Genomic DNA, 13,309 nt, shown 5'->3' with positions numbered 1-13,309 from the left:
ACCTTGGTTAGTCACATCAGGTCATAAGTCAGGTGATCAAAATGACTCTCTGGCTTTGCAACCTTCTCTCCCAAAACCTGTAAGTCCAGTCTAACTATGAGAAAACCACCGATACACGTCTGTGAGGGTCACACACATTTCTCCATAAAATCAAGGTCATCAAGGGTGAGGGAGGCAGATAAAAATCTTAGGAAACCCAAATAACCTATAAAAGTTAGCTAACGGTCATTTAAACCTATAAAAGTTAGCTAACGGTATTTATTTCACCAAATACAAGCGCCCTACAGTGTAATCAGTTAGGAGAAACTAGTGATGATACAGAAATTCTCTGCCATCCTCTTAACCTTTCTGTCTAAAGCTGATCTCTAAAATCAATATCATCTACTTACAGGAAAAAGCAAAAAGATCAGTGTGGAGGAGAGGAGTATCCCAAGGCCATGTATTTGGAAAGGAACTGTCAAAGCACAATAGTAAGAAACAAAATTAAGAATCCACCTTAAAAAAAATGGGCGCTAGATCTGAAAGAGTCCGATGGGATGCGCAGACAGCAGAAGCATGTTAAGAGATGATGACTGTGGTTGGTCACCAAGTGACTGTTAGAAGCACAATGAGATTCCCCATTATGCACACCAAAACAGCTGAAACCAGGAAGAACAGTCACACCGATGGAAGGTGGATCAGTATGTTACAAACTAGTGAGAGTGGAAAGTGAGTAAAACTCCTTCTGAGAAACTGTAATCTCATCTTAAAAAGATTCATATAAGCCTACCGCAGGACCTGGCATGTCACTCCAAACTCACCATTCGTCCATTACATGATATGCACATAAATGCTCATAGCGTTCTCTTTACTGCAACAGGCAAATGTTGAGACCACGAAAGCAGAGAAACTGTGAGAGTTATATAACGTGGTGCTTTCGACAATAAGAAGGAACAAAGTCCTGGCATGCGCGAGAGAAATAAAACTCGAAAGAATGCTAACGCCATGCATGCTGGCTGCTCTCAGCAACCCCAGTGTTTGGAAAGCTGGAGCCAGATGATGTCATGTGTTCAAGACCCAGCCTGGTCTACATAGTTGGGTTCTAGGCCAGCTCAGGCAACAGTTAAGGCCTTGTCCAAGAACAAAGAAAGAGGCTGGGAAAAGCCAGACTTAATTTTGCTTGTTATTGTTTGTTTTGGAAGCTGAAACGTGGTGGTAAAGCACACCGCCCTGCATCCTGTTACCAAGAGTAAAGAGAAAAAGAATAAATACTGTAAGACTCCATGTTTGCCAACCCATGGTGACTAGAAGTACAGCAGTGGTGACCCAGGGTGAACACCCAGGGATCAGACTATGGAGGACAATCCTGCTTCCAGGCAGGATTGTATTCACACCTTGAACATTGTGATGCTTTCATGAGCATTTGTCAGTCAAAACGTATTGAACCAACCAATAAGGGCATCACACCGCGTGTCAATCAAACAGTGTGCCAATCAAATAAGCTGTGCAACAGGCTGTTGGGTGTGGAAGAGAAAGAGGCATTCTATAAAGGGGCCGCCCTGAAAGGAAGGAAGCAAGAGACTGCAGGGGCTGGCCTCCTGATACACTAAGCTGCCAATGCTCCATTCTGACTTAAAGAACTCGCCTAAACGAAAATCAGCAACCGCATGAACATACTGTTTAGATCCACTCTCCGCACCCCAAATTTCTTCATGAAAAAGGCAGCACATTGACAACACTCTGGCCCACGCTCCTTTCGTAACCACTGCTCTGCCACAGCCCAGAGCAGCCTTGCCGGAGCCTGCCCGCAGCCGTACAGAGAGCAGCAGTCATCACTGCTCCACAGCCAAGCCACAGAGCTGCACACAGCAGACACCGGTTAATCACATACCAACCACTGAGCGATTCAGGAAGTCGCTGACATCAAGCGACACATTACGATAAAACCAGACACTTTTATTTGTTCAGAATGCTTGTTTTTAGTTAGCTGAGGTAAAAAGTGGTTTGTATTACAATTACTCTGTCACCATCCAAAAGCTCAAACTCCATATTCAGACCTTACAAAGCACCCTTGTATGTAACCACACCACCCATGACAGCTGCCTCCATGGTTTTCTCAGACCATGGTCTCCCAAGAAAGCGAGCATGTGAAAAGTAACAATGTTATTCTCATTTTTTGTAGTTTATGCTTTAGTTTACAAAATTCTTAGAATTTTATGCTATTCAAACTATTCTCAAATTATGCATGCAAATTTTAAATGTTTTCTTGTTCATGTCTGATAACAGACTTTTCTCTAAAACTTTACAACTTAAAAATCTTTTCTTTGAATCGTGAGAAAGACATGGAACCTCCTAGGTTACATATGTAGCTTGGATCTGCTCTAAAACACTATTTTCAAATATCGCAATTACACATTGAGAACATGTCTTGCTATCCACATTTAAGAACAGCCCAGTGTGCCTGTGCTGTGTTACATTACTCCAGAACTGACTCTACCTTTCCATACTCCGTTATCTACAAAGTCTTCTCAGCTATTTAATAAATGGGACAAAGCGATCCCTGTGAGAACACGGGCTGCGACTTCAGCGCTGTCTTCCTTCTCCCTGTGCACTTCCCATCAGCCATACAACTGCCTGTCCTTTAGGATTTCCGACAGATTTTCATCTTTGTGATCTCAGTGCTGCTGCCTGCTCAGCCTGCTGGAGCATCCCCCTCCGATCACAGCATTGACTCTGCCATGGTGCAGCACTGGAATCCGACAGCGTTGATGTTCACCATCCCCAGCTACTTCAACTGCAGGACCACCTTAAACACAAACAGGGAGAAGCCACGTCAGGGCCGACTAGAAGGAAGCTGCTATGTGCTAGATGGACTCTGAGGAGCAACATGAAGAGTGACAGGCGAACGAGGGCAGGGGCTTATGGCTCCTGGCTGCCAAGACCTGTTCCTGGTCACCTGCGCCCGGTCTCTCAGCACTCAGACCAGGCTCAGGCCTCCAGGCTTCCGCTACACGTACGGTTGCTGGACATAAGGGTCAACCATGAAGGCAAAATGTGAGTAACTATGCCTCTCGGGAAGAAAGTGGTAGTTATCGGGCTTTAAAAGGCAGGAGGATCTAGGAGAACAATGGTGGCCGGGGAGGTGACCAGGAAGAACTGGGAACCAGTTCCTGAGAGCTGCCCAATAACGAGCGGACACTGATAATAAAAAGCAGGTTGCTTCTACTCACAGCAAATCTCTGCTGTTTAAACACTGTCCTGCCTACTGCACACTGGGCCTGGCTGCTGGACTCTGCTGATTTGGAACATTCGTTAATGCTATCATGTCAGCCTGATTCTGTCAGAACTACACTTATGTTTTTTTATTGTCCTAGAAGGTTTTATTGTTATTGTGATAAAATCCTGACTAAAACCAACTAGGAGGTGAAAGGGTTTATTTGGATTACACATCGTGATTAAACAGTCTGTCATTGAGGGAAGTCAGGGCAAGAACCAAGAAGTGAATCTTCTTGCTGACTTGCTTTCTACAATTTTCTCAGCTTGCTTTTTATGCAAGCCAGGACCACTTGCCCAGGAGTATCATTATCACAGTAAGGTGGGTCCTCCCACACCAACCATTAATTAAGAAAATGCTCCACAGATATGCCAACGTGTCTACCATATGGAAGCAATTTCTTTTTTCTTTTTTTCTTTTTTTTCATCTTTATTAACTTGAGTATTTCTTATTTACATTTCGATTGTTATTCCCCTTCCTGGTTTCCGGGCCAACATCCCCCTAGCCCCTCCCCCTCCCCTTCAGTATGGGTGTTCCCCTCCCCATCCTCCTCCCATTACCACCCTCCCCTCAACAATCACGTTCACTGGGGGTTATTTTATCTCCCATACTCAGAACTTACAAAAGACTTTGAACATTTGTCCATCCAAATAAGACATTTATTTTTCTGCTATAAATTCATAAAGATCTTTTTTTTAAAACTAAAGAAACTTCAGAATCAACTAATTTCGTGATCTCAAGGTAAACTTTATTTTTTAAGCTTAATGAATAACAAAGGAACCAAAATGAATACTGCTTTTTTTTTTCAGAAGTAACTACTAGGTAATTAAATTCAGACGCTGGTAACTGAATGCTGTAAGTTATAATTAACTCAACACCTAAAGTAGAGGTCAGAACATCCCAACCAAGTCTTTCTGTATTTGCTATTAAGTATCAGGGAAGTGAGACACATTAAAGCCCAGCTGGGATTCTCCTTCTCCTACTCCAGGCTGACTGACGGATGCCTAGGCAGCTAAACTGTATGATCCACTTACGCGCATACCTTATTAGCTGCCTCCAAGGAGCTGATCAGACTCTGTAATTCCTCTTTACTCATTTCAACAGAGTATGGCTTCACTTCTCCGTCCTCCTTCACATCCAGATGAAGGTTTAAAAGGGGCATCTGCAAGGTGGCGATCTTGTCACTGGAAAGGGCAAGCTGTCGGAAAGAGAGGAGAATGATGCACAGTGAGCTAACACTGATCAACAGACATCAGGGCTTGGGAAGAGCTCGCTGCCCAGTAATTCTCGGTAAGAATGCTCGCGAATTCTCGAGAACAGGAGAAATAAACTGAACCTGTGGCAGAAGAACACACATTCGCAGAGCAGAGAGAAAGAGGAAAGGAGACAAAACACATACAGGAAGTGGGCAGGAAGAAAGGAAGAGGCAGTTTGTCCAGCTAAATAGGACACTCTTAATTCTGGGTTGAAACCAAGTTTTACTATAGATATGCAGAAGGGCTGAAAGGGTCCGATACAGGAAGAACCTGAATTGTTAAAGAAAAGATTCCAAAATGACAGTTCATGTATAAGACAGTCTAAAAGGACTCAGAAACTCTTGGAAATTAGGCAACTTAACTCACGACTGGCTATCAAAACTGTTGATCCTGCAAAGGGGCATCTAGTCTTCTAACCACAGCATCTGCAGTCAGCCTTACCATTCCCAGGGGCATGGTCTCCAGTGTTTCAAGAATTTTCACAGAGCATCATTTTAAATTCCTGGTCATTCTTTTCTGCTGAGGGTCCTGCTTGTTTAAATATTTAAGTTGGGCAGGGGAAACTAAAGGGAATCTTAAACTGGTACAAAAGATTGCATCCTTGACAACAGCGTCCACTGTTGACAACAGCGTCCACGGGAACCTTCCGGCCTGAAAACACTGCAGTCTCAGGACAAAATGGAAGACCGAAGCCACAATCCCTCATGCACGCTGCCACGAGCACCTCTCCCTCATCCACGCTTACTTCAGTGTTAAATGTTTACTTAAATGAAACATTTAATTTATCATTGATTAATTTGCCTTTTTCACTTGGACCATCAGTGTAACAGGCATAAAGGGACTTCAAACCTCAGCTGTATTTCACACTTGCTATACTTTTGGCTTTGAGTCAATACGATGAGCAAGTCAATAAAACCCTAAACACAGCTGAGCCACAACCAGAACCGCAGCATCCATGTCCTCAACCTACACTACAGGCGGCTACCTCCTGAGCCTACCTAACCGTCCCACTGTCCCATCTTTTGTCCTCTTAATTCAAACCAACATGAGTCACTTTCTGGATGTAAGACCATGCGGGAATCAAGAATCAGAATGTACCTGGTACCTTACAGAACAGAAAGCTGATCTGAAATTGTTCTTTCTCAGCTCTACTCAGCATGACCCTCTTTCCCCTACGTTTTAAAAACTGTTTTAAAACTTTATTACATATACTTTCCTCATAGAAGTAAAATCATCTTTATCAATTTTGAGAGAGCTATGGCATCTGTAAGACTCTCCCCAAGGTTATTCACTAAATGCACACTTGTCCACTTCTGACAGGTCTAAGAAAATTCACTGCCAGTGACACAGGTCTGGATGCTTCCTGTGCTCTTACGTCCAAGTTAATACAAAACCAATCATTTACATGAGGTTTGCTATTACCTTGGAACAATGTAGTCTCAAAATAACCAATTTTAGGCATTTTTACTTTAAAAGAATAAGTACACTTAAATATTACCACAAAAACATATAAATAACTAGACTCTTACCTTTAACTGCCAATCAAAATCCTGCAGCTGTGCACAAGAAATATCAACTATTTCTCCTAACAGGGCCTGCTTGATCTCATTTTTCCTACTCTTTAAACATTTCATAACAGCTTCTTGATGACATGAATTCAGTTGGTTCAATTGCTGGAGTGTCTGTGAAAACAAACACAAATGGCCAGAGGGTGAGTGAAAGGGACTTGCACCTTCAAGTGGAAAAGCCCGCCGTCCTCTTAAAATGACAGTACAATAAAAAGAAATGGCTCAATAACTATAATAACCATAAGCTGAAATGAGTAATCTAGACAGATCTTAACAAGTTCCTGCAAGGCAGACAGTAAGAAAGGCACTGTCTGACAAAGCGAGAGCTCAGTGTACACAGAGCCACAGCCTTACAGCAAGGAGGCCTAGGAGGATCAGGAGACACTCAAGAGGAAAGCCAGACCTAAACCTGTGTGTGCCTAACTGCTCAGCTTCCAAATGCACAGCACAGCAGAGGTCTACGGTTTTAAAGAGAAATGGGTAAGCACGTACTCACAGAGGTATTAACACATATTTTAGTTGCTGCCAGAAACTCAGAGAAGGCTTTACTGGGGTTTCAGAACATAAAAATATTAACTTCCACCTAATCAAATGGTACGACATATACAACACCACACCAACACCACACGCCAAAACTTTAAACCACAGAGCAGTTTCAAATATTTATAAGTAAACCACACACTGAGCCATTAAAATGCGTAATACTAAATTAACAAGTCTGTATCATTGACGACTGTACAACTAAATAAAAGCTAATGAGATAAACATTTCCCAGTTTAAAAACTAAGTAACTTAATACCATTTAATAGCAATTAAGTAAAGAAAAACACACAAACTCTTCCGAATGACAGGAAAAGAGAAAAAATGAAAACCTATGCGAAGTCACTCAACAAACCCAGAATAAAACCTGAGACCTTGACAGCCGGAGAGTTCACAGGCCAGTGTCAGCCAAATAGAGATCCAAAAATCCTAAAAACAGTGGGTCATCCAACTCATGTGCACATGAATATATCACGACCAGTATCACATCATGACCAGACTGGATTTAATGAGTCGATGAGAGCTCAGTTAACATCCACAATTAACCACCACATTAACAAAATAAGGGGAAATAAGTAAAAAAAAAAAACAAAATGCTGATAAGATGTAATAGCCATCCATGATTTTTAAAAGCAATGTTGGCAAAGTCGGAAATATAAGAAATGTCTTTCATCTAATCATTAATATCTATAACATCATGCAGCTGACGACCACAGGGTAAAATGGTAATTCTCTCCCTAGGGTATGTGGGGAGGCTACGTCTACTATCACTACTTTTTGTTCAATATACATTAATGCCTATCAGCATAAATATATAAAATAAGAAAAGCACTGGACACAGGGAAGGATATAATAGTTAACGGTTTCCACATCTAACAATAACAACAGAAAGTAAAGAGTACTGAAAACACCACCGTCTAGAAATCTAACCAAATATCTGTAAGACTTCTACATTAAAAATTATAAAACAGAAATGAGAGCCAGTCTAAATGAAGAGGTCACCCTATGTTCTTAGACTAGGAAGCCAATATTACTGTCCGTTCTCCCCCAGATAATCCAGAAACTCCGTGCAACCCACACTCCAATCCTAACTGGCCTTTACAGTTGACAAGCTGACTTCAACTTCAGTATGAGGACAGAAAGGGCCCAGGAGACTCATCACTGAAGAGACAGCAGCCTTCTACCAGCTGATATCAAGAATTACCTTAGCACATCTTTAATGCCGTGGTAATTAAAACAGTGTAAAACTGCCGAAGGCCAGTGCAGAGACTAATGGACTCCAATAAACAGACCCCACACATGCCCACCTGATTTATTACTCACGCTGCACAGCAGCCTGTGAACAAGGACATCAACACAAGTCCAGTAGACGGCAGTGAGTCTGTGGGAAACTGCACAGAAGAGACTGAGATAGCCCTGTCCCACACAAAATAGTAACTTGAAACATATCTGAGAGAAGATTACAGGAGCTAAAACATTCAAGCCTCCACGGGAAAACACACAAAGGTACCTTCATATTTCTTAAACACAACAGAGAGCACTACCCCCCAAAAGAAACACTGGCAAACTGGACTGCATTAACCTCAAAACTTCTGTTCCCCAAACACCCTATGAAGAGAATGAAAAAGCAAGGGACGTAACAGATTAAATGTATATCTCAAGAGAAAGGCAGATCAGGAATATCATCTAAGTCGACAGACAGATACACAGAACACCATTTGTTAAACAACTCATAAATAGGTGCACGCGATTCTTGACAAAGTTGTAAAAGCCACGCCCCATGAGCGCCAATGTAAGCTGTCTAATCGTAGAAGCCAGAACATGCAGGCTTGTTCTTCAGCGTCCTGCTTTCAACCACAGGCTTTAAACGTGCTACAGTGGGAGGGAAAAGGACAGCTAAGACGAAACTGCAAAGCCCCAGAAAATCCACTCACTCGGGATTAGACCCTCGGTTGCTGTGGCTGTGATCAGCTATGAACACGTGGGTAGAACCTATGAACATCGTTAGAACCTCTGGGTGGTGCCCGTTATCAGGTAAAGAGGTTTGATTGAAACTACCTCTTCCTCAGAAAAGTTTTTGCCAACTACGGCTTTGAAAAACGTGGTAACATCTTCTAGGACATGCTTCCACTCAGTTGAATTCCAGACACTGTGATAATCTTGGTGGGCAGGATAAGCTCGGCCGCAGATGCCGTCGATAATTTTGTGAAGGAGCTAGGGAGAAAAAAGGAAATAAAAGTCCTTTAAAGAAAATGACAAGACAGATTCTGTTCCTTCCAGAGCACAGATGTTGGCAGACGTGCCCTTTATAAAACCAGCTAAGGCAGAGCGGAAACTGATGTTAAGATTTATTGTTTTTGGTTTCCTTTTTCATTTTGTTTATTGTTTTATTGCTTTGTTTTGTTTTGGAGACAGGGTCTCAGTTCTGTACTCCAAGACGGCCTCAAAGTTGTGGTAATCCTCCTGCCTTAGTCTCCCAAATGCGGGTGTTCCAGGTGTGAGCTACCAAACCCAGCTAAATCCCAGACCTTCCAGTATGATGTCTACCTTCAGGAAGTAAAATAATGTTAAAGATACACTTGGGTTTTTTTTCCCCAAAATTCCTGAATGGAAAGCAGTACATGTAAAAGCTTTTCTCTGGGATCTGAAGCCATCCTTTCTGTATAATAAGCACAGTGCTCCTCTCACAGACAGTGCTCCTCTCACAGACAGTGCTCCTCTCACAGACAGTGCTCCTCTCACAGACAGTGCTCCTCTCACAGACAGTGCTCCTCTCACAGACAGACAGGGCTCCTCTCACAGACAGACAGGGCTCCTCTCACAGACAGACAGGGCTCCTCTCACAGACAGACAGGGCTCCTCTCACAGACAGACAGGGCTCTTCTCACAGACAGACAGGGCTCCTCTCACAGACAGACAGGGCTCCTCTCACAGACAGACAGGGCTCCTCTCACAGACAGACAGGGCTCCTCTCACAGACAGACAGGGCTCCTCTCACAGACAGACAGGGCTCCTCTCACAGACAGACAGACAGGGCTCCTCTCACAGACAGACAGGGCTCCTCTCACAGACAGACAGACAGGGCTCCTCTCACAGACAGACAGGGCTCCTCTCACAGACAGTGCTCCTCTCACAGACAGTGCTCCTCTCACAGATAGTGCTCCTCTCACAGACAGGCTCCTCTCACAGACAGACAGGGCTCCTCTCACAGACAGACAGGGCTCCTCTCACAGACAGACAGGGCTCCTCTCACAGACAGACAGGGCTCCTCTCACAGACAGGGCTCCTCTCACAGACAGTGCTCCTCTCACAGATAGTGCTCCTCTCACAGATAGTGCTCCTCTCATAGACAGTGCTCCTCTCACAGAGTGCTCCTCTCACAGACAGTGCTCCCCTCACAGACAGTGCTCCTCTCACAGATAGTGCTCCTCTCACAGACAGTGCTCCTCTCACAGACAGTGCTCCTCTCACAGATAGTGCTCCTCTCACAGATAGTGCCCCTCTCACAGATAGTGCTCCAGTGGAGCACTACTATCCTGGTCTGGCTTTGCCTCCCCTCTCACAGCATTCCTACTCCTCAGTGGGGGTACATTTTGCTTTATTTTGTTTTGGTCTGAGAAAGCGCTGGCCATCTTTCTTCTCCTACGTTCCTTCCACCCTGGACTACCAGCAACAGAAATCATGTCAATGTAACAAAATATGAAGGCTAGGTCTGGGGCAAAGTTGGGGTTCCACCAACTCCTTTTAGTTAAATTCTCTGCAGTCCAGGTGTAAGAGAAAAATGTCACCTGCCCCCACAACGTCACAGAATTACATATGAGCACAGTAACTCAACCATCCTAGCAGGCACAAGACATCTGAAGGCCATGAGTCTGCCTTCGTCTATCACTACTTCCTCAGTTCAAGCCTTCTGTGCTGTATCACAGATAATCATATTCATGTGATTCTGTTCCAGCCAACATTTGCATCCTGCCAACGGACCATTTAAATCCAAGTACCTGGGAGACAGCATTTAGTTAAGTCTTTTGACTCCGATTGTCTTAGATCTTAACCCACTCCTGGGAGAACTTCCCCCACTAACACCACACAAATGGGTAATTTCTGACTCACCTCCACACACTGACTAAGACATTGGCTAATGTGCGATATTATGCTTCTGTGCCATAAATACTTAATTCTTCCCAACTTTTTACACCTATTTCATCTTCTCTCCTACTGTCCCATGATAATATAACTCCAAGAACTCAAACTGAGAAAAAGGTACAAAAAAATACAAATACCACCTTTTGCTCACTCATAACCATGTAGTTTGTTGCATTATATAAAATGGAAATACAAAAAAAAAAAAAGCCACCTGTAATGACTGCCAAACACTACCGTGACACTCCCTACATCTCTATTATGTAAACATTGTGACCGTTCTCGTTTTACAAATGAGGACATTGGGGATAGGTGATGCTCTACCATAACGGAGTTCCAATCTATTTACCAGAAAGTCCACATATAAATAAGTGGATGTGATAGAGGAGCAGATGTAAAAGGTGTTCATGACAGGTGCATAGGAGCAAGGATCTGGCTGTATTAGGAGGATGAGTGCCTAGCAGGCATTTCCAGACACAGAGAGGCGGATACGCATGCGCACACAGGATTGGACCTAAAACCCCAGTGCAGGAGTGGGACCAGCGTCTATTCAGAGGTAGAGGAGAGTGAAAAAGCAAGGACTTTTGAAAAAGTAAGGGCCAAATCGCAGAGGGCCTTGCAATAACAACAGAAAGGAGCGAAGGCTTTAATCTGTGCTCAACTTTTATTCAAGCAATTAGATTATTGTTCCAAAACTTTGCCAAGATATTGGAAGAGCAGGAGGTAAATGCGAGACTAAGATTATGGAGACTAGAGTGGCAGAGATGGTAAACAGGTAAAAGTGGTTAAAAAGGGAAGTCCAAGGATGAAACCCAGATTCTTTTAAATCGAGTGACCCGGTAAGAATGGTGGCATCACAACCCAGGCCAGGGAGGAACTGATGCAGTGAAAAAGGAGCGGAGCGCCAAAGCGGGGATTCTCCACAGCTGTGGCAAAGGCGGAGGCCCGGGAAGTAGACAGCCGTCTCCGCTCAGATTCAAGAGTCAATGTCTTGGCCATCTCTATGTGAGAGGAAAGCAGCCCTGAAAGTTAGGAGACTCAGTCCATAGATAGTATTTCACCGTCCTCGTTTGTAAAATCAAAGAAAATGTTTAAGATACGTTTTCTAGGCAACGAAAGGAGTGAAGTTAAATTTCGTCCACCTACAACTGAAGCCGACTTTGGGAAGGAGGGCTACAACGGAGACTTACGAAACCCTGGGCAGAGTTTAATGAAACCATCAAATCACTTTCACAGGGGTCTGGACCCAAAGTGTACTGCAGGGAAAGCCTGGCTTTGTGGGTGAGTTGTTTTCTGCGGCGACAATCACCTCTTGGCCACACGTAAGTTAGTGGCCAGTCCTTTTCTGGCTAGGAGTTGGTTCCTGCCGCCCTCCAGGAGACAGGTTCGAGTCCTCACCGCATCCGCTGTACCTCACACAGAATGGGTACGCAGAGTTCAGGTTCCGGAGACCTGAACTCAAAGAGTGCAGAACCTACTCGCGGACGCAGCAGATCTCAGGCTTTCTAGAATCAAGAAGACCCCGCACGCACCCAGGCCTGGGCCATTCCCAGGCCCGCGTAAATTTCTTTAGCCGCCATTCTGTCTCCAGGGTCCCAGGAATAATCGTCCCGACCCCGCCTTCCCATTCCCTTCCGAAACTCCTCACCCCGGCGCCCTGCTCCGGAGGAAGCTTCTGCAGCCGCCAAAGCGGCGTCCCCTCTTCCGGATCCATCCCCGAGAAGCTAAGATACCTGTCACGTGATAGGCCTGGACCTTAGGCGTAAGCTACGGTTCTCCCACGTGACTTCTCAGAGGGCGGGGCCAGCAGTCAGGCTCAAAGTCCTTGTGCGCGTGCGCAAAGCCTCAAGCATAGGTTTCCCACATAGACAAGAAAGAGCAATTTTTTTTCTGCTTGAGGGGCAGTCTGTTTCCGACCGCTTGCTATCTGGAGGAAGAGTTTTACAGACTTCAGCTCGGTTGAGACTGTGTTCAGAGACAGATCTCATGAACTTAAGGTTAGCCGCAGTCTGTGTTTGATCCCAAGGCCTTTTCCTCAGAGATCTGACACTCTCCTATTCAAGGAGTTTGAGCTCAAAGGCAAATTAAAGTTACATGTTTTTATCCTAAGAAGATATTTGATTTTTTTCCCATTTGCAAACAACAAACGCGACAGGCCTCATAAAAAGGCAAAGTTAAATGTGAAGTTTAAGGGGAACGGCAAATAATGTTTTAAATATATCCAAAACACTGCATAGCATAGCTTAAGCTAAAAGTTCTTTTTTTTTTATCTGAAATTCGTATTTAACTGAGTCAGCTATATATTATCAGGCAGCCCAAATACTTATTACCCAAGCTAAGATACAAAAACAACCTGCTGGTAAATAAAACCCTTGTCTACACCCACGCATTTACCAGGGACTAAGCCCCAAACTCTTTGAGCTGTAATTTCAATCCAAAGGTAGAAAGTCCGTGATAAAATGAGCCCTGTCATGGAAAGGTGCCATAACCATTAGACAGAAAAGGTGATTGCAACCCGATTTGTAATGTTACAGTTAAGAATGTTACAAAGT

At 44.0% G+C, this 13,309-nt stretch overlaps 1 protein-coding gene across 2 annotated transcripts; it reads right to left on the bottom strand.

The window, feature by feature from the left end:
* Positions 1 to 1,914: 1,914 nt before the first annotated feature.
* Positions 1,915 to 12,492, bottom strand: Commd8 (COMM domain containing 8). Of its 2 annotated transcripts, none has more exons than XM_087582499.1 (5): positions 12,406 to 12,492; positions 8,552 to 8,831; positions 6,039 to 6,191; positions 4,296 to 4,451; positions 1,915 to 2,785 (listed from the first exon to the last, which is right to left on the bottom strand). In XM_087582499.1, the coding sequence occupies exons 3-5, from the start codon at positions 6,141 to 6,143 to the stop codon at positions 2,765 to 2,767; spliced, it is 282 nt and encodes a 93-aa protein (XP_087438625.1). In that variant the 5' UTR covers positions 6,144 to 6,191; positions 8,552 to 8,831; positions 12,406 to 12,492; the 3' UTR covers positions 1,915 to 2,764.
* Positions 12,493 to 13,309: the final 817 nt, after the last annotated feature.

Source organism: Rattus norvegicus, chromosome 14 (genome assembly GCF_021556685.1).
Source record: "Rattus norvegicus strain SHRSP/BbbUtx chromosome 14, alternate assembly SHRSP_T2T, whole genome shotgun sequence".
NCBI lineage: Eukaryota > Metazoa > Chordata > Mammalia > Rodentia > Muridae > Rattus > Rattus norvegicus.
This window is presented reverse-complemented; position numbering and strand designations above follow the sequence as displayed.

Coding starts and splice junctions, on each gene's coding strand:
- Commd8 (XM_087582499.1), bottom strand. CDS start 6,143: ATGAAATGTTTAAAGAGTAGGAAAAATGAGATCAAGCAGGCCCTGTTA. Junction 4,452..6,038: donor ATTTTGATTGGCAGTTAAAG/GTAAGAGTCTAG, acceptor TCTTTCCGACAG/CTTGCCCTTTCCAGTGACAA. Junction 2,786..4,295: donor CCTTGGAGGCAGCTAATAAG/GTATGCGCGTAA, acceptor TTTGTGTTTAAG/GTGGTCCTGCAGTTGAAGTA.